This window comes from Entelurus aequoreus, linkage group LG11, assembly GCF_033978785.1.
Source record: "Entelurus aequoreus isolate RoL-2023_Sb linkage group LG11, RoL_Eaeq_v1.1, whole genome shotgun sequence".
Classification (NCBI taxonomy): Eukaryota; Metazoa; Chordata; class Actinopteri; order Syngnathiformes; family Syngnathidae; genus Entelurus; species Entelurus aequoreus.
In genome coordinates, this window is record NC_084741.1 from 66,707,271 (window position 1) to 66,728,108 (window position 20,838).

Genomic DNA, 20,838 nt, shown 5'->3' on the forward strand with positions numbered 1-20,838 from the left:
ATTCTTTATTCCTGTAAGATTTTTATCAATAAATGACAACGTTGTTCTTGTAAAGTGACCACATTTTTCATAAAATGATGACTATTTGTCTTGTAATAATAATAGAAATATAACTTTTTCCAATCATAGAACTACTACTACGATTTTTATTCTGCTAATTTGACAATCATTTATTGTAGATTATTATTATTTCTCGAAATGTAACATATTTAATTTGTCAGAATTAAAAGTATATTTTGCTGTTAATCCCTTAAAATGCTTTTTTACCCCTTGCAAAATTACGACATAATTATCTTAATATAGCTTTTTTGCCTTCAAATTAAAAATAAATTCTTCATTTTCTTACAGTTTCAACTTTTCCTGCGTAATTTATCGACTTTATCAACTTCTCTAAAAATAAAATTCTGCCTAAATAATAACTTAAAACACACAAAATATATTTTTCTTGTAAAACGGCTTTTATCATATAAATGTTTGCAAAAACCTAAGTTTTATTCTTATTGAAGTATGTTTTTTTTTACGTTATTGTCTTATTTGTCGTAAAAAAAACAACTTTTTTTTTAATATTCCGACATTCTCATAATATTATGACTTTTATTTTTGTCTAATTACAACTTTTCTCTTGTAATGCAACACCTTTGAAACCCTAAACTACACGTGTGTGTGGTTAGTGTACAAATCCTACTTTCATGGAAACATTGAAGTAAATACAGTAAGATGACTGTGTGTGTACAATATATATGTTCGACTATTAGTACTGTACAGTGACTGTACAATTGAAGCTAGGTAGTGAACAATAATGTTGCATCAACCATAATTTTAGTGTGATGTGTTTTTTGCTTTATCTTGTTTGTGTAATACTTCTCCTACTCGCTGGTGTGTTACCTGCCAGAAACCACCAGGTTGTCAACAGCAACCACACAGGTGATGATGTCGTTGTGACCCTCCAACAGCCTCAGGCGGAACTTTGATTTCTGCCAACACATTTTAAGGGCTGTGAAGTCAGCATCTGAGAGAAAAAGATGTGTATAGTTGGCCACGTGGCATTTGTATGCGAAATGAGTGTGTGCTGTCATAGCTAGTTAGTTGTAATGCTAACAAAAACATGAATCCTCCTCAGGCAAACATGCATAATCTCATTGTAGATCCTAATCATGCTATAGCTTGCTATCCATCCAGCCCCACCTTCCTGCTCCCCGTCGTCGTGGTCCGGACCGTCTTCTGGCGTGTCCCGCCCGCCGTGATGTGACACGGTGACATTCTGTGTCCTTTCCTGCCTCTGGGCCGTCTTCGCCGTTCCTCCTGTCGCCTTACGCGTAGCAGGCGGCGCCGGCCCGGCTTCACATTTACACTTCTCGTCTTCGCCCCTCAGGATCTTTGAGGCCGGAGGCGTTTGTGATAGAAAGGCCTCGGGAGCGTCGTCCCTGTGCCGGTGCACAAAACAAGGGCGGAATGAATAAGCAGGAAAGATGGAGGCTGCACTGTTCAAGTTCGGGCTTTCTGTGGATGTATAATCTCATATTGTGGCCAGAGGGAGTTTATTTACTCAACTGCAGAGAGTACCAGACATGTGTTTTACTGGGTAGAAGGACTTTTGTTTGTTACCTTTTCTATTTAATGTTTACTATTATAGATGTCCGACATTCTGATATTGTCCAACTCTTAATTACCGATTCCGATATCAACTGATACCGATATATACAGTCGTGGAATTAACACATTACTATGCCTAATTTTGTTGTGATGCCCCGCTGGATGCATTAAACAATGTAACAAGGTTCTCCAAAATAAATCAACTCAAGTTATGGAAAAAAATGCCAACATGGCACTGCCATATTTATTATTGAAGTCACAAAGTGCATTCTTTTTTTTAACATGCCTCAAAACAGCAGCTTGGAATTTGGGACATGCTCTCCCTGAGAGAGCATGAGGAGGCTGAGGTGGGCGAGTGGGGGGGGTAGGGGGTAGCGGTGGGTGTATATTGTAGCTTCCCGGAAGAGTTAGTGCTGCAAGGGGTTCTGGGTATTTGTTCTGTTGTGTTGATGTTGTGTTACGGTGCGGATGTTCTCCCGAAATGTGTTTGTCATTCTTGTTTGGTGTGGGTTCACAGTGTGGCGCATATTTGTAACAGTGTTAAAGTTGTTTATACGGCCACCCCCAGTGTGACCTGTATGGCTGTTGACCAAGTATGCTTGCATTCACTTGTGTGTGTGTGAAAAGCCGTAGATATTATGTGATTGGGCGGGCACGCAAAGGCAGTGCCTTTAAGGTTTATGGCACTCTGTACTTCTCCCTACGTCCGTGTAGCACTCCGTACAGCTGCGTTTTAAAAAGTCATACATTTTACTTTTTGAAACAGATACCGATAATTTCCGCTATTACATTTTAAAGCATATGTCGGCCGATAATATCGGTAGTCCGATATTATCTATTTAGTATTAAATCAAGATATTTAATCAAAATAATGTTTAGCTGAATATATGAATATAAGACAACCCAATTTTCAGTGTATCACAATGAACAATTATATCATATTTCTTAGCTGCTGGAGAGATTGATGCTTTGAGGATTACTGATACAACAATAAAATTCCTGACAATTAGTATTACCGTTTAAAATTTTTATTATAATGAAAACTTATTAATTCTTCTCATTTCGTAGAAAAGCAGCTAGCGTGTTAATCGCTAGCTGGCGCATTCATCGCTTGCGGACATGAATACAAGACAAGTTAATGTTTTAAAAATGGTTAAAAGACTTCAATGTGTGTATAAGTACTTTTTAAGCACATTCAAATATACTGGGATAAAAATAATAACCGTGCATCAAACGTTAGCAGGCGCGTCAATCGCTAAATAGCTTAAAACCTAACATGCCTACAAAACATTTAAAAATGTTTACAATAATTAAATTATATCTTAGTGTGCATAAGTACTTTTTGAGCACATTTAGCAATTCTGTGTTAATAATGATAACAGCGATCGGTTTGGTTACAATAAACGTCATTAGATTTTTTCATATCACCACTATCTTAGAATTAGCATCATAACCCTCTGTCGTTTTGCTAACAACCGTTGACATACTTTCATTTCTTTCTCTGTGCCATGGCTGCATTTTCCCACGTACTGGGAGTGACAGGAAGAAAAGCGCTGACTCGCTGTCGGGAGGAAACTTGTGACGCTACCGGTTGTTTTGCCTGTTCAAATAAAGTACAAGCAAATATGGTAATTCAATAGCTCTGTTATTCACTGAAAGGTACGTTTCTGATACTTTCTTAGAAGTTTTCGGGAAAATACCCCCCATGTTGAATAAATCCAGTGTAAATGTTTTCTGTCCAAATCCTCACTAACTTTTTTCTGTACCTTCCAGCAAGGCGCACACGTCTCTTTTTGACAATGGACAAGACACTGTTATTTTGTTCACTAATTGTTTTCCAATTATTGTTTAGTAGCGTTTGCTCTGGAAGACGTTTTGACAAGAAACTCCACCTCAAACGTCATCTTCCACCAAGGCACAGGTACAGTAAACTCCTGCATATTCACAGATTTATTTTCTGTGTTTTAAATGGTTTTGTTTTCTATGGTCACTTAAATAAAAAGTGGTTTGATGGCGCTAAATGTGCGGTAAAAAAGATTGCTGCAGCTGTGAACCCAGCAGAGGGCGCTGTCTCATAAATCAAGCCAGCAGGAAGATGCTTTGACAAAATGTGGTGTTTCGTGTACCTTTTGCAATTACCATACTGTACACCTTGTGCCTGTAATTAATATGTAATACTGAATTTAGCATGCATTAAATAACTGAGAGGGTTTAGAGCAGATCTGGGCAAAATATGGCCTGCGGGCCACATGCGGCCCGTTAAGATTTTCAATCCGGCCCGCCGGACATTTAACATAATTTTTTTAGATCTTGAACATTAAAACTGTCGCCGCCATTATGATGTGCAGTGCTGTTTTTAAATTGCCGTACGTCTTGAACTATTAAAAGTGTTTCGATGGTTGAAATCTGCGCTTTTGAGTGTTATACGAGTAATTGCGGTAATCTACGTCACAGCAGCTCAGACGAGGAACAATGCAGAGTGGGCGGGGTTTGTTTTCAGAGCAGCCAGCCCAAAACAGATGTGGAAGCACATTTTTACGTGATAATAGATCAAATTGTAGGTGTTTATTACACTTTGCATTCAAATGTTGCCGTTTTTTACATTTTTGTTGTGTTTTAATTGATTGTAAAAGATACACAACAGTCGAGGAGCTGGTCAGAGAAGTAAAAGGGGAGCGATGTTCATATGTTGTTAATATACAGTCTTTTATTGTTCATAGTTAATATTATAAATCCCACTTTTTTCATTCTTAATTTTGTGTGTCCCATTCAGTAAAAAACTGTAAAATTCCATACCGTTTTTTGAGGTGGTCTGTCATAACGTTTTTAGAATTCTATCGGACATTGTGACTTTTGGTATTAGTGTTCCTGAAAAAGTGACCCAAACACACATACTGTACAGCAGATTTTTACAGCTAAATGTGCATGTATAATTTATACACACATACACCTTGGCCCCCCAGACACATTTTTTTCTCTAAATGTGGCCCCCGAGTCAAAAATATTTGCCCAGCTCTGGTTTAGAGACACTAACTCAGACCTGGGCATTCTGCGGCCCGCGGGCCACATCCGGCCCTTTGTGCGTCCCTGTCCAGCCCGCGTGAGGCCAATCATAAATTATAAAATACATTTAAAAAAGTATCTCTGTCGAGCGTGCAATACAGCGGTGCTGCTTTTGTTTTGAAAATGCGTTATTTGTATTATTTCCGTATGGACGTATGCGCGTGCGTGATTGTGAGTGAATGTGAACAGCTGCAATCACAAATTACAAAATAAAGTTGAAAAAACATTTATGTTGTGCGCGCAATACAACTGTGCTGCTTTTATTTTGAAAAGTGTTATTTATGGGCGTATGTCCGTGTGTAACCTGTGAGTGAAGGTGCACAGCGACAAGTGATGCACGGTTTACACCCGAGACGCTAAAAAGAGAAAAGTTGATGACGAATGCCATGTTTTCAACAAGACATGGACTGCCAAGCAACGTTCCCTCTAAGGTGCGCGCCTGCGCAATTGCGCACTGCTCAAGCGTCCTCTGCGCACAGCAAATATATGCCGCGCACCAAATCAAATCCCATCTGAATTCTAAACAAAATAAACACATGTATTCTGTGTAATTTTGCAATGCAACTTTGAGTGACAGTGACAACAAGCGGCCCTAACGGTGTTCGTCAACGCCGTTCAATTGAACGCTGTTCAATTATTGTAACGTCTATCGAGATGCTTCGAGGCCAGGAATTATATCGATCACTTTATTGAGCAAATCTGTTTATATTCGGCCATAACCACACCAAAAACATGAGTAAAACACTTCTATCTCGAAAAACTAGTCATTTTCTGCCGTACAAACCAGGCCAAAACCAACTTGTCATCTGTCACCAACACGCATACCACTAAACCACTGGTGCGTTTATGGCCACACAAAAAGTCGGACAGCTCAAACACCACACAAAGTTACACTATGACTCCTCAGTCATACGTGTGCTTATTTTACGGTCATTTATTATTAATGTTAATGTATTTATATTAATCATGGAATGCTGTTACTAGAGAAAGTTACAGGAATGCACACTTCATCCTATGCTTACATTTCATTGTGCAACATGAGGATGTTTAAGGGGAACTAAATGTGATCTCTGAAAGGGGTACAAATGATTTCCAAAGCAGTGCTTTTGGTATAAAGTTAAGTTAGGTTAAATGAAAGTATTATTACTATTATTAATTATTATTATTATTATTATTATTATTGTTATTTCTCTTGCGGTATATATCAAAAATAATATTGAGCAAAATTTAATTGAAATATTGTCGATGTGGCCCTCCAGCAGTGCTCGGGTTGCTCATGCGGCCCCCGGTAAAAATTAATTGCCCACCCCTGCACTAACTGGTAGCTCACCAAATTGTCCAAAAAATATTTGCTTCAGCTCTTAGTACAGTAGCACCTCAACTTACGAGCTTATTAATTGGTTCTGTAACGAAGCTCCTAACTCAAAACACTTGTACCTCAAATCAACATTTCCCATTAAAATTAATTTAAATGTATTTAATTGGTGCTTGTTCCCCCAATACATCACCATTTTAACATTTGACATGCCTTTTAAAAAGAATAACAAACTTTTAGATATGAAATGTCGTATAAAAGCAATACAATATAATGTATTACTAACAGCTACAGTAGTTTTATGAAGTAATGTAATACTAACATACAGCATTTATCTTGGGGAACCTATTTCTACGGTATCTACTTCAAGATGCTTTTTTTGTCAAACACACCATCAGCAGCTTTTCCATATTTTCAAGGATAAATGTCCCTTGTTAGATATTATTTTTAACATTATTGGCTGACGTTAGACTTCTTTTAATGGTGGAGATGATTTTAACTCAAACTTTTTGTTTGCAACTATTAGCCTAGATACAGCTCTTACCTAAAAACACTCTTAAGTTGAGGTACCACTGTATTTTTCGAACAATTCAAATCAAACACGCTTTAGTCAATATTCATATGTCGATGTTTAAATAGGCAAGCGGACGGAAAGCTGTGTTGCTCCGGCAGTATTGTACAGTAAGCCCTCGTTTATTGCTGTTAATTGGTTCCGGACATGACCGCGATAAATGAATTTCCGCAAAGTAGGATTTATTCATTATAAATCAAATATTTTAATAGCTAGAGCATAAAAAATTGTTTAAAACCTTTTAAATGTGTTTTTAACAGTATGAGAGCCCTTCAGACCAGTGTTTCTTAACCGTAAGGCGGGGGCCCATTGTTGGGCTGTGAGCCAAAAATGTAATACACTTTTCAACCACTTGTGGCAGTAATGACAATATCAAACAAACAGAAGAAGTCTGGCGCTAAAGTCATAAAGAAGTTTCTAAAGCGCAAGAATTATGACTACAGTGGTGAAGCTGTATTTTCATTTTCACTTTAATTTTATTGACAGTTTATTTATGAAACATTCATTATTATATTTATTTTAGCCCATCATAATTTTCCATCCATCCATCCATTTTCTACCGCTTGTCCCTTTCGGGATCGCGGGGGTTGCTGGAGCCTATCTCAGCTGCATTCGGGCGGAAGGCGGGGTACATTTATGTAAATGTTTTCTATTAGTCAGTTTTTTATCAGTCCCTTCTAATGCAGTATATTTGGTTAGTACTTATTTTTCTGATCGGCCTGGCCAAGCCTAAGGTTTATGTATTAAATAGACAATCTTTGTGATTAACACATGGTTTCATATCATTAGACAAGGTTGTAAACAATAAGTAAGTTTGATACAATTATTGAATACTATTAAAAATCAGCAGTAAGATTACTAATTCAGTGTAGTGGAAAAGTTGGGCCCCTGGGTCAAAAAGGTAAAAAAGAACCCCTGTTCTGTACATGAATTAACACAATTAAGTCACCTTTACACTCTTTTAATCCAATAGAGTAATGCTGCCTCTGAGGCTGAGCCAATCAGTGGCCACGATATTTAACAACACACTCTGATTGGATTAGTTCATTTGGCCATTTGTATACTTGAAAATGCCTCATTTAGGGCAAAAACATTGTAAAATATGCTTTAAAAATCAGTGATGTGGCAAGGGTCGACTGTATAAGAAAATACGGAATTTATCGGGAAAAGTGGGTAGGTTGTAGGGTTGTACGGTATACCGGTATTAGTATAGTACCGCGATACTAATGAATCATATTCGGTACTATACCGCCTCTAAAAAGTACCGGTCCCCCGCTCCCGTCATCGTCACGTTGTGTCATTGCTGGTTTACGAGCAGACATGCATGTTCGGCAGCGCACAATCACAGAGTACTTACAAGCAGACACAGTGTGTAGACAGAAAAGGGAGAACAGATGCATTTTGTCTTAAAAACTAAAGATAAAGGTGAAATTATAACACTGAAACGCCCTCAGGAAGGGGTGCTTTAAGACATGGCTAGCTACTTCTAAATCACTAATCCTCGCCTCCATGGCGACAAATAAAGTACGTTTCTTACAAGTATCATCCCTGCAGGATGAGGAATAGCTAAACATGCTTCACTACACACCGTAGCTCACCGGCGTCAAAATGTAAACAAATACCATGGATGGATCTACACTTGACATCCACTGTATTGATACCAAGTACAATAGCGTATATACTCGATACTACTATGATTACATCAATATTTTTTGGCATCATGACACCTTCTTTCGTTTTTTAATTTTTTTTATTATGTTTATAAACTCAGGAAATATGTCCCTGGACACATGAGGACTTTGAATATGACCAATGTATGATCCTGTAACTACTCGGTATCGGATTGATACCTAAATTTGTGGTATCATCCAAAACAAATGTAAAGCATCCAAACAACAGAAGAATAAGTGATTATTACATTTTAACAGAAGTGTAGATAGAACATGTGAAGAGAAAGTAAGCAGATATTAACAGTAAATGAACAAGTAGATTAATAATTCATTTTCTACCACTTGTCCTCAATAATTTTGACAAAATAATAGAATGGAAAATGACACAATATGTTACTGCATATGTCAGCAGCTAAACTAGGAGCCTTTGTTTGCTTACTTACTAATAAAAGTCAAGTTGTCTTGTATGTTCACTATTTTATTTAAGGATAAACTTGCAATAAGAAACATATGTTTAATGTACTGTAAGATTTTTTGTTAAAATAAAGCCAATAATGCAATTTTTTGCAGTCCCCTTTATTTAGAAAAGTACCGAAAAGTGTCGAAATACATTTTGGTACCGGTATCGGGACAACACTAGTAGGTTGACAGGTATGTCACAGTCTGTGTAAAAGGCGCACAGGAGAATGAATGGTTCTGAACTAAGGGTGCAATGGTTCCATTTTGCACTATGTATCTGTGAAGGGTTGTTTCTAGTGTCAGATCCTGCGATATCTGACCAGACTGTACTCAACCTCTCGCTCCAAGTCAGCTGGGATAGACTCCAGCATCCCCGGAAAAAGCAAGTCGGATGAATGGTGAGGCGCACATAATGAACATACTTGTTGTGTGTCATGTTATTCATTACTATTAAAGCCCTGGAAGGTTTTTATATAGTAATCCCTGAACGATGTTAAACATTATGAGCAGGAGAACTTGTGTTGTTAAAGTCAGTACGTTTGACTTGCAGTGTGTTTTTGGAATGATACGCACAAAAAAAGATCAAATGCTTCCCCACGTCAATATTTTGACTAATTACGCCTCTCTCAATCTGCCGTCAGGCCCCGCTCGCATCCTTACGCTTGTCTTTTCATCTCTGCCTCCTCGCCGTCTGCCCGGATCCCCAGAGTTCGCTGTGGGCCACAGAGCTGCAGCTGAAGCTCAGCCAATCTGCGACGCAGCTCCTCCTTCCTGGAGATCTGAGAAGAGGAGGAGGAGGATGAAGCAGAAGCCAAATTGGCTGTAAAAGCAAGCCAGCGCATCCACAGGTGTTTGATACGCACAAGTGATTAACACCCCGCCTGTCTTCATTTCATGTGTCGGCATCAAGCGAGGTGCGTCTCTCACTCCTGTCTCGACTTATTATTACGTATCAGTTAGTCCAGACAACTTTGCATTAAATATTTATTTCCAGAGATAGAAGAGCACTCTGACTATTCATCACATGAAGGTCAGCTGACTCAGGGTTCACATTAGTTCACATTTACTGTGCAGTCATATACCGAGGGCTGTTTCCAAGATTTTGCACCTCTCGCGTCAACAAATAAGCTTACTAAAACAATAGGAGCGCCTCTTAGTGTATTATTGCACAAAATACAAACCACTATAATAAACACATCATTAAATTAATACCTCTCTAGCAGTGTCAATCAAAAAATCTGCCATTTTTGATCCAAGTCTTGCATAGATGCTACATAGATTGTGGAAGTGTGCCTAATGAAATGGCCTATATGACCTCTCATCCTGCATTGGTTTTGACCAGTCAAGAGAGGGTGTTGATGTACAGTACAGGCCAAAAGTTTGGACACACCTTCTCATTCAATGTGTTTTCTTTATTTCCATGACTATTTACATTGTAGATTGTCACTGAAGGCATCAAAACTATGAATGAACACATGTGGAGTTATGTACTTAACAAAAAAAGGTAAAATAACTGAAAACATGTTTTATATTCTAGTTTTTCAAAATAGCCACCCTTTGCTCTGATTACTGTTTTGTACACTCTTGGCATTCTCTCGATGAGCTTCAAGAGGTAGTTGCCTGAAAGGGTTTTAACTTCACAGGTGTCACAGTTTTGATGCCTTCCGTGACAATCTACAATGTAAATAGTCATGAAAATAAACAAAACGCATTGAAATGAGAAAGTGTGTCCAAACTTTTGGTCTGTACTGTATTTCAACATTTAAAACACAATACATTATACATCGTATATAAATTAAGGATTAGTGGTGAGAGAATATGATATGTATTTTGTCTATAAGTGCACTTAGATTAGTTAACTGCATGTAAATATGTGGGACGGCGTGGCGTAGTTGGGAGAGTGGCCGTGCCAGCAATCGGAGGGTTGCTGGTTCAATCCCCACCTTCTACCATCCTAGTCACGTCCGTTGTGTCCTTGGGCAAGACACTTCACCCTTGCTCCTGATGGGTCCTGGTTAGCGCCTTGCATGGCAGCTCCCGCCATCAGTGTGTGAATGTGTGTGTGAATGGGTGAATGTGGAACTACTGTCAAAGCGCTTTGGGCTCCTTAAAAAGGGGTAGAAAAGCGCTATATAAGTACAACCCATTTACCATTTACCATTTATACCAAGTTCAAGCAAATAACCCAAGTATTAAAATCCATGTAATCTAAGAAAAAAAAAGTTTAATACTTGTATACAGTGCACATTTTTAAAACATTTTAGTGATATTGTATGAATTTACACATAAAAAAATACTATAATCATTTATCTGAAAAAATGCATAAAGTTCAACAATTTAAATCAGAATGAGTGCTTTCTATTCGGATGTTTTGACATATTCTGTATATTGAAATAAAATTTAAATGTATGTGATATCAGTTTTGGTGATTTTCCATGTATTAACACATTGTAAAATACCAGTGTGAAGTTGGCGCACCGACTTTGTCTAAATCTCCCCAAACTTAACCCAGTGGTTTGTGCGGCGTTTGAGCTGCAAACTTTTTGGTCTAACTATCATAGTTTTTAAGTTATTAATGTTTTATTTAGATGGTTATAAATCATAAAACGTGAATAACTTAAAAACTGTAATACTTGTCCAAACTTGTCCCAATCATGTGTGCGGTAAATTGTTTTGGTCTAACAATTAGTTTTTAAATTAATAACGTTTTACGGAGATCGCTATGAATAATAAAACATGAATCATTAAAAAAACTATAATAATTAGACAAAACTTTGTTTGCAGCAGAAAACCAGCACAAATGAATAGGACAAATTTAGGAAGAGTTTGACTTAGTTGGGGGTCGTGTTAGGATTAGTAACAGGTTTTTTTACATGTAAATACCATAAAAACCATAAAAGGTTAATAACTTAAAAACCGCAATGGCACAAACGAAAATTGTTGCAGCATAAACATAGCCAAAAAGACTGGGACAAGTTTGAAAAAATTAAAAACTATAGTTAAACAAAATATTTTTGCAGCCCAAACGAATGGGACAGGTTTGGGGAGAGTTTGACATAGTTGGGTGGTCTAGCTATGATTACTAGTAACATATTAACACACACATAAATCGTGATCACTTAAAAACTAATAGGTAGACCAAAAAAAATTTGCAGCACAAACTTTTGGCACTGGTTTAACTTGGAGGTTTTGACCAGGTGAGGGGGATGGTTATATTGAAATGTTAATAACCTAAGAACTATAGACAAAAAAAACTTTTGCAGCACAAACGAATGGAACAGGTTTGAGGTCATTTGAACACGGTGGGGGAGGAGGGGTTGAATGACATCACTAGTCAGAAAATGTATTTTTGAATAACTTCAAAACAGGAAGGGCACAAACAACAAATTTTGCAGCACAAATTGAAACAAGTTTGGGAAGATTTGTGCAAGGTGGGGGTTGCAACTTCACACAGATATAGAAAATACAATAAAGGCCACCGCTGCTGCTTACTGCTCCCCTCACCTTCCAGGGGGTGGAACAAGGAGATGGGTCAAATGCAGAGGATAATTTCACAACACCTAGTGCAGTGTTTCCCACACATTCATTTATTTGTGGCGGCCCGCTACGAAAGAATTACGTCCGCCGCAAATTAAAAATAAAAATAAAAATAAAAATAAATTATTTTTTTTTTTTTTTGTATTTTTTTTTTGGTCCTGTCCAGCTTCTCAGGCAAATCATATAGTTGATGTAGATGCCCATATTGGCTGTTCAGATTTACTTTACAAAAGAGAAGTGTAGGATACTTCTCTTGTTGCCTTATTTGTATTTGACCACTACTGTTTTCTGTTTATCTGTTACTGACTGTGGCAAGACACCTCTGCCTCTGTTTCACTTTATGTTGCTGGTAAATAATATGGTTGCAGTATTAGGCTAAAGTTAAATTATTTAGTATGCACTAATTCAAGGGGCAGATCTTTAAGAGACATTTTAGCTTTTATATTTTATAAGATATATTTTTTGTAAGAACCACAATTAATAAATATTTCAGTGAATAACTTATTGTTTAAATCTATATATAAATATGTACATAAAGTGTTGTAATTATATTGTAAAGTGGGTGGATGGATGGATGGATGGATGTTTAAAACAAAACTGTTATTATTAATTAGTAAGTATACATTTTTTGAGCCTTTTTAGAGAAAATCATATCATTGTTGTAAATTATGCAAATTACTCGATTATGTCATGGTGACCACGCCCACCGCCACGCCCGTAGCCACGCCCCCACTGGTATCTTGGCAGTTTATGGGAAACACTGTAGTGTGTGTGTGACTATCAGTGGTACTTTAACTTTAAAGTTTACATTATATGCAAATTATTGATGCTTGGTCATGGAAGCCAAATCGCAAAATCTAACAGTTCCGTTAAAATGAAATGTAACAGACTTTTTATTAGGTTTATTATGTTTTGCAACGGGCAGCACGGTGGAACAGGAGTTAGTGCATGTGCCTCACAATACGAAGGTCCTGAGTTGAATCCCGGGCTCGGGATCTTTCTGTGTGGAGTTTGCATGTTCTCCCCGTGACTGCGTGGGTTTCCTCCGGGTACTCCGGCTTCCTCCCACCTCCAAATGGGTTATACTTGTATAGCGCTTTTCTACCTTCAAGGTACTCAAAGCGCTTTGACACTATTCCCACATTCACCCATTCACACACACATTCACACACTGATGGCGCCAAAGACATGCACCTGGGGATAGGTTGATTGGCAACACTAAATGGGCCCTAGGGTGTGAATATTGTCTGTCTATCTGTGTTGGCCCTGCGATGAGGTGGCGACTTGTCCAGGGTGTACCCCGCCTACCGCCCGAATGCAGCTGAGCTAGGCCCCAGCACCCCCCGCGACCCTGAAAGGGACAAGCGGTAGAAAATGGATGGATGTTTTGCAACACAACGACATATAGCTTAAAACCAACACAGCATCCCCCAGTTGAAATGCTGCAAATAAACAGCCGCCGAGCATTCAAAGCAGGTCGATGAAGCGATGCTGTAGCTTACAAGCGATTCTATTTATTTTCTTACTTTCAGCTGCGGGGAAAGTTTAGACAGTTTCAAGGGTAACACACACACACACACACACACAGTATTTATAGTATAGCTTCACTTTGACAAAATAAAGTCCCGGCTAATTACTTTTGTGGGACGGCTTTCCTCTTGTTGACCTCCTGAGGCAAAAGCTGTCAAGTAGACCAAGTCCACTTCATTATTAATTCATACTAATCCTATTTTTCTTGAACTTCATGATACCATCAACATTAACCATAAAAATAAACACACATATTTAGCCAAATACTGGATTGTATCCACACTAAGAGCCAATAAATAGCCATTGGGCGCCAATCAAGGGATTGCTATGCTTTGCTGTGATGTACTCATCAGCTATTTAGTCTGTTTATAGTGTATGAAGAAGATTTGTGTATGTTCAGCAGTGATTGGAAATAGGCATTAAACAAACCGACAAGACATGAGAGTTATTGTACCTTAAATTCCTCCTCTGGGGTGAGACTGATTTTTATTTCCAGGTTCTCAATCTGCCTTAACTTCTTCTGCAGCTTCCTCACCTCCCCCATCTGGGCTTCCAATACTCCTCCGCTTGTATGACTAACTAACTCTCCAGTTGGAATATCATTTGAAAGAAACAACAATACGAAAAAAAGACGTAGGCTGGTGATTAAATTGGGGAAAAAAATAGCATTAAGCGGATTTGAATAGAGAGGGGAACTTGTGGGAATCGAGACTGCTTGGGGAAACGTGTCGCCGGATGTTGACGAGCAACTGTAGAGGTGTCACGCTGTGCCTACAGCGACGCTGCGTGTACATTTGGTGAACTGCAAGTCTGCCTATTGTGGCCAAGTGGCTGTCGACAATATTTATTAAAAAAAAATAATTACTAATAGTCTATTATGTCCAAAAACAACTAATGGTAATATTGTGTTTCCCTGATTAGGAGCAGTATATGATTACATGGCAACATAGTGCTAATGTGATTAGATTAGACACAATTTATTAATAATACAAATAAATAAAATATAAAGTGGCAGGACCCAGGTCACAGTCCATAATAAACCTACTTTACTATAGTGTATAACAGCATGTCCATCATGATTATCATGCAAGGCAAGTTTATTCATGGGCACATTTTAAACAGTGCAATTAAATGTCCTTTGATTGAGATTTGATTGATTGAAACTTTTATTAGTAGATTGCACAGTGCAGTACATATTCCGTACAATTGACCACTAAACGGTAACACCCGAATAAGTTTTTCAACTTGTTTAAGTCGCGGTCCACTTAAATTGATCATGATACAGTATACTATCATCATAATACAGTCATCACACAAGATATATACATATACATATATACAGAGTATATACATTTAATTATTTACACTATTTACAATCCGGGGTGTGAGATGTGGAGGGGGGGGGGGTTAGGTTTGATTGATATCAGCACTTCAGTCATCAACAATTGCATCATCAGAGAAATGGACATTGGAACAGTGCAGGACTGTCTTGGTAGGATATGTACAGCAAGCAGGGGACAGAGAGAGAGATCGAAAGCATAAGAAAAAGTATCTACATTTGATTATTTACATTTGATTATTTACAATCCGGGGAGGTGGGATGTGGAAGGGAGGCCGGGTGTTAGTTTAGGGTTGAAGTTGCCTGGAGGTGTTCTTTTAGTGCGGTTTTGAAGGAGGATAGAGATGCCCTTTCTTTTGGGTCCGCATGTACCCTGTAAAAAGGACTGTTGGGAGTGCATTCCATATTGATGTGGCATAGAAGGAGAATGAGTTAAAACCTTTGTTAGATCGGAATCTGGGTTTAACGTGGTTAGTGGAGCTCCCCCTGGTGTTGTGGTTATGGCGGTCATTTACGTTAAGGAAGTAGTTTGACATGTACTTCGGTATCAGGGAGGTGTAGCAGATTTTATAGACTAGGCTCAGTGCAAGTTGTTTTACTCTGTCCTCCACCCTGAGCCAGCCCACTTTGTAGAAGTGGGTAGGCAAGGCAAGGCAAGGCAACTTTATTTGTATAGCACTTTTCATACACAAGGCAGACTCAAAGTGCTTCACAGACAACAAAGTGAAATGAAAGAAAATAAAAGCAAAATTAAAATGCAGACAATAAAAATAAAAACAGTGCGGACGTTAAAAGTTAAATGATTAAAAGATTTAGCTGAAAGCTAAGGTGAACATAAAAGTTTTCAGTCTGGTTTTAAAAGTAGTTAGAGTTGGGGAAAGTCTGACATCTTCAGGAAGTTTATTCCAGTTATTTGTTGCATAGTGACTGAATGATGCTCTCCCTTGATTTGAGTTTACTCTGGGAACCGCTAACAGATTGGTCTCAGAAGATCTTAGTGATCTAGACTCTAGAGGGCATATCAGTGATACTTCGGCCCTAGACCATGTAGTGATTTATATGTGAGCAGGAGGATTTTGAAATCAATTCTCTGATGTACAGGGAGCCAATGTAAGGATTTAAGAATTGGTGTAATGTGCTCACATTTTTTGGTCTTTGTTAGAACTCTAGCAGCAGCGTTCTGAACCAGCTGTTGCTGCCTGACAGTTTAGGAGTGGGTTGGAGTGAGGTGTGATCTGGGGTGGAGGTCTAGTAGTAATCTGACTAGCTTGTTCTGGGATGTTTGGAGTCTAGATTTGAGGGTTTAGGAGGTGCTAGGGTACCAGGAGGTGCATGCCTAATCGAAAAAGGGTTGAATGAGAGTTCCCGCTAGAATCTTCATGGTGCTTTTGTTGACCAGAGAGGAGATTCTATAGAGAAATCTCGTTCGTTGGTTGACCTTTTTTGATTACCTTGGTTGCCATTTTATCACAGGAAAGATTCGCCTCTAGAATGGAACCAAGGTAGGTGACCTCATCTTTCCTGGTGATAACAATATCACCCACTTTTATAGTGAAGTCACTGACTTTCTTGATTGTTCGAAACTTTTATTGGTAGATTGAACAGTTCAGTACATATCTCGTACAATTGACCACTAAATGGTAACACCCGAATACGTTTTTCAACTTGTTTAAGTCGGGTTCCAAGTAAATCAATTCCTTCACTTGCATAATAGAATATAATGTCTTTTATAGTCACTACACACAGGTACAATGAGATTAAAAGCAACTCCAGTATCAGTGCGACAGTCCACAAATATGCAAAACATAGGAAGGAAAGAAAATAAAAATAGTGCAAAAGGAGGTAAGGTGCACAGTCCAGTCCTGAGAACGAATGTTCTGAATGTGTTGTTTAAATATTATACTATATACATATATACAGAAGCATTCAGACTGTGGATGGAAAGTAAAAATTGCACACAGAGAGGTGCTAAACTATAAAATCAGTGCCTATGAGAGTTCACCGTGGTTATGGCTTTAGGGGAAAAACTGTTCTTGAGTCTGTTTGTCTTAGACCTGATGACCCTGTAGCACCTTCCTGAGGGCAGCAGGTAAAAACAGGTCGAAGCCAGGGTGGGAGCTGTCCTTGATAATGTTGGTAGCTCTGCTGAGGCAGCGGGAGGTGTAAATATCTATCATGGAGGGGAGAGGGCAGCAGATGATCCGCTGTGCTGTCTTTACCACGTTATACTGTTGGATAAGCTCAGAGCAATCGGATTTGATAAAACCTCATCTAGCTGGATGCAATCTTACTTGGAGGGGAGGAAACAGGTGGTAGAGGTGAACGGCACCGTGTCCCCCCCTCTCAGTAAGCTGTGGAGTCCCCCAAGGCAGTATATTAGGGCCTTTACTGTTCCTAATATACATAAACGTCATGTCATCAGCATGCGACTGTGAATTGTTTTTGTTTGCAGATGACTCGGCCTTGCTGGTATCCGGCAAGGACAAGTCACAGGTGGAGAAAATCCTCAGTGCTGAACTCTGTATACTTTGCACCTGGCTCGCTGACAATAAACTATCCATACACTTGGGTAAAACGGAATCGATCCTATTTGGGTCCCACATCAAACTTAAGAAAGTCAATGACTTCACTATAAAAGTGGGTGACATTGTTATCACCAGGAAAGATGAGGTCACCTACCTAGGTTCCATTCTAGAGGTTAATCTTTCCTGTGATAAAATGGCAGCCGAGGTAATCAAAAAGGTCAACCAACGAACGAGATTTCTCTATAGAATCTCATCTCTGGTCAACAAAAGCACAATGAAGATTCTAGCGGGAACTCTCATACAACCATTACGCATGCACCTCCTGGTACCCTAGCACCTCCAAAACCCTCAAATCTAGACTCCAAACATCCCAGAACAAGCTAGTCAGATTACTTCTGGACCTCCACCCCAGATCACTCCTCACTCCTACCCACTTCTCCAAAGGGGGCTGGGTCAGGGTGGAGGACAGAGTAAAACAACTTGCACTGAGCCTAGTCTATAAAATCCGCTACACCTCCCTGATACCGAAGTACATGTCAAACTACTTCCTTAACGTAAATGACCGCCATAACCACAACACCAGGGGGAGCTCCACTAACCACGTTAAACCCAGATTCCGATCCAACAAAGGTCTTAACTCATTCTCTTTCTATGCCACATCAATATGGAATGCACTCCCGACAGGTGTAAAAGAAAGGGCATCTCTATCCTCCTTCAAAACCGCACTAAAAGAACACCTCCAGGCAACTTCAACCCTAAACTAACACCCCCCCTTCCTCATCATACCTCTTCGGACTGTAAATAATCAAATGTAAATAATCAAATGTAGACACTTATTTTTATACTTTCTGATCCCTCTCTCTGTGTCCACTACCTGCTGTACATATCCTACCAAGTCAGTCTTACATTGTTCCAATGTCCATTTCTCTGATGATGCAATTGTTGATGACTGAACTGAAGTGTTGTTACCAACCAAACCTAAACCCCCCCCTCCCCCCCTCCATATCCCACACCCCAGATTGTAAATAATGTAAATAATTCAATGTACATACTCTGATGATTATCTTGTGTGATGACTGTATTATGATAATAGTATATATCTGTATCATGAATCAATTTAAGTGGACCGCGACTTAAACAAGTTGAAAAACTTATTCGGGTGTTACCATTTAGTGGTCAATTGTACGGAATATGTACTTCACTGTGCAACCTACTAATAAAAGTTTCAATCAATCAAAACCACTCTCTGGAGCCTCTCCCTGTCTGCAACGGTGCAGCTGCCGTTACATGCTGTGATACAGTATGTCAGCAGGCTCTCAATGGATGAGCGGTCGAAGGTCAGCAGCAGGTTGGAGTCCAGGTTGTACTTCTTGAGGACTCTCAGGAAGTGCAGCCGCTGCTGAGCCTTCTTGGTGATGGGAGCGCAAAATAATATGATGTGTATTTCTTGTCTTTTCACCCCCTCCCAGGCAGAAGGGCCACACGGCAGTGCGGCTGGATCAAAAGAGATGTCAGAGACGCTTTGCTGAACAAAAAGTTGCTTTATTACAAGCGAGCGTCATTATACAGGACTGCAGTACCGGGAGGAGGTCAAGTCAAAAAATGTGTCTCTCCTAACCTGGAGAGGCCGAACCACAGTCTTATAGTCCTTCTTTCTGCGTCTGGGTTTGTGTGTTAATTCAGAAGAACACAACCTGACCTTGTAAGGAGATGTTCATGTGAATATTATTTTAATATTCTCGGATGGCTTTGAACTCGTTGTGCTTCAATATGGTGCAGACTAGCAGTGATGCGCTCAAATTGCTTCCCCAAGTTGGCCAGTTACGCCGATGTCTATTGCTCGTAAGTACAACAAGATGTTTTGGGTGGATCAAATCAAATCAAACTTTATTTGTATGGCACTTTTCATACATATAAAATGTAGCACAACATGCTTTAAATTTAAAAAACATGTTTAAAACAGTGCCTCTCACCTATTTTACACAATCCCTCAGACACACACACACACACACACACACACACACTCAAAAGGCACTCGCCTGACCACAGAGCACCATGTTACTTACCAGTTTGAAGCCACAGCTAAGCGACACTGCACTTCCTCATTATACATTTATTTGAATTGAAGAGTGTTTGCCGTGTAAACATGGCCTGTTGTGCTGCATGGGGATGTGCCGCTTGCAAAAAATGCGGGAAGCAATTCCACCCAATGCAGAAAAAAAAGAAAAATATGGTAAGTGAAGGTTCGCCGAGAAGGCTGGAGAGCCAGTAACAACAGTTTATAGTATGAGGAAAATGTGGTATGTCACACTTTGCCTGACAAAAAGTTTGCTTCTAAACTGCACCTTCTCTGCATGTGTCACCAATAATCCAAACTAAACTAATAAATATTGCAGTAAAAAGCAGCATTCGTTCAGTATTCAAGTTAATATGGTGATAATGAACTCAGGAAGTGACTCACCACTGTAAAACCTATGAAAAATATTTTTAAAACGCAAAAGTAAAATCACAGACAAACAGTACAGGCCAAAAGTTTGGACACACCTTCACATTCAATGCATTTTCTTTATTTTCATGACTATTTACATTGTAGATTGTCACTGAAGGCATCAAAATTATGAATGAACACATGTGGAGTTATGTACTTAACAAAAAAAGGTGAAGTAACTGAAAACCAGTTTTATATTCTAGTTTCTTCAAAATAGCCACCCTTTGCTTTGATTACTGCTTTGCACACTCTTGGCATTCTCTCAATGAGGTTCAAGAGGTAGTCACCTGAAATGGTTTTCACTTCACATGGTTTTGATGCCTTCAGTGACAATCTACAATGTAAATAGTCATGAAAATAAAGAAAACGCATTGAAATGAGAAGGTGTGTCCAAACTTTTGGCCTGTACTGTGTATAGCGCAGTGATTACAAACAATACATTGAAGGCAGACGCCACAGTTGACATACTTTACACGAAAGCCATAATTTCTCAGGAATTGTTGGTCCAAAGCTAATGAGGAGTTTGGCAAAATGAGGATAATGCATTTATTTTTGGTCGTAGTGTATTTTCAACATCCATTTTGCTGGCGGGAGCATGTTCACTTAACTATGCATGAATATAGCGGTGAGTGCATCAAAAAAGGCCCCAAAATAATTACTATATATACTACTTTGACAAAATAAAAGCATGTTTTATTGTAAGTTTATGAGCTGGAGTATATTTAGAACTATATTTAGACTTATTATT

General features: G+C 38.9%; 1 protein-coding gene across 1 annotated transcript in view; it reads right to left on the minus strand.

Annotated features, from left to right (window-relative positions):
- si:ch211-154o6.3 (uncharacterized protein LOC563854 homolog) overlaps positions 1-14,461 on the minus strand; it is a 28,481-nt gene extending 14,020 nt beyond the window's left edge. Inside the window, 4 exon segments of the mRNA XM_062063845.1 lie at positions 886-1,009; positions 1,186-1,424; positions 9,332-9,450; positions 14,193-14,461. Coding sequence (XP_061919829.1) covers positions 886-1,009; positions 1,186-1,424; positions 9,332-9,450; positions 14,193-14,282 — 572 coding nt within the window. The 5' untranslated portion in view covers positions 14,283-14,461.
- Between the last annotated feature and the right edge of the window lie 6,377 nt (positions 14,462-20,838).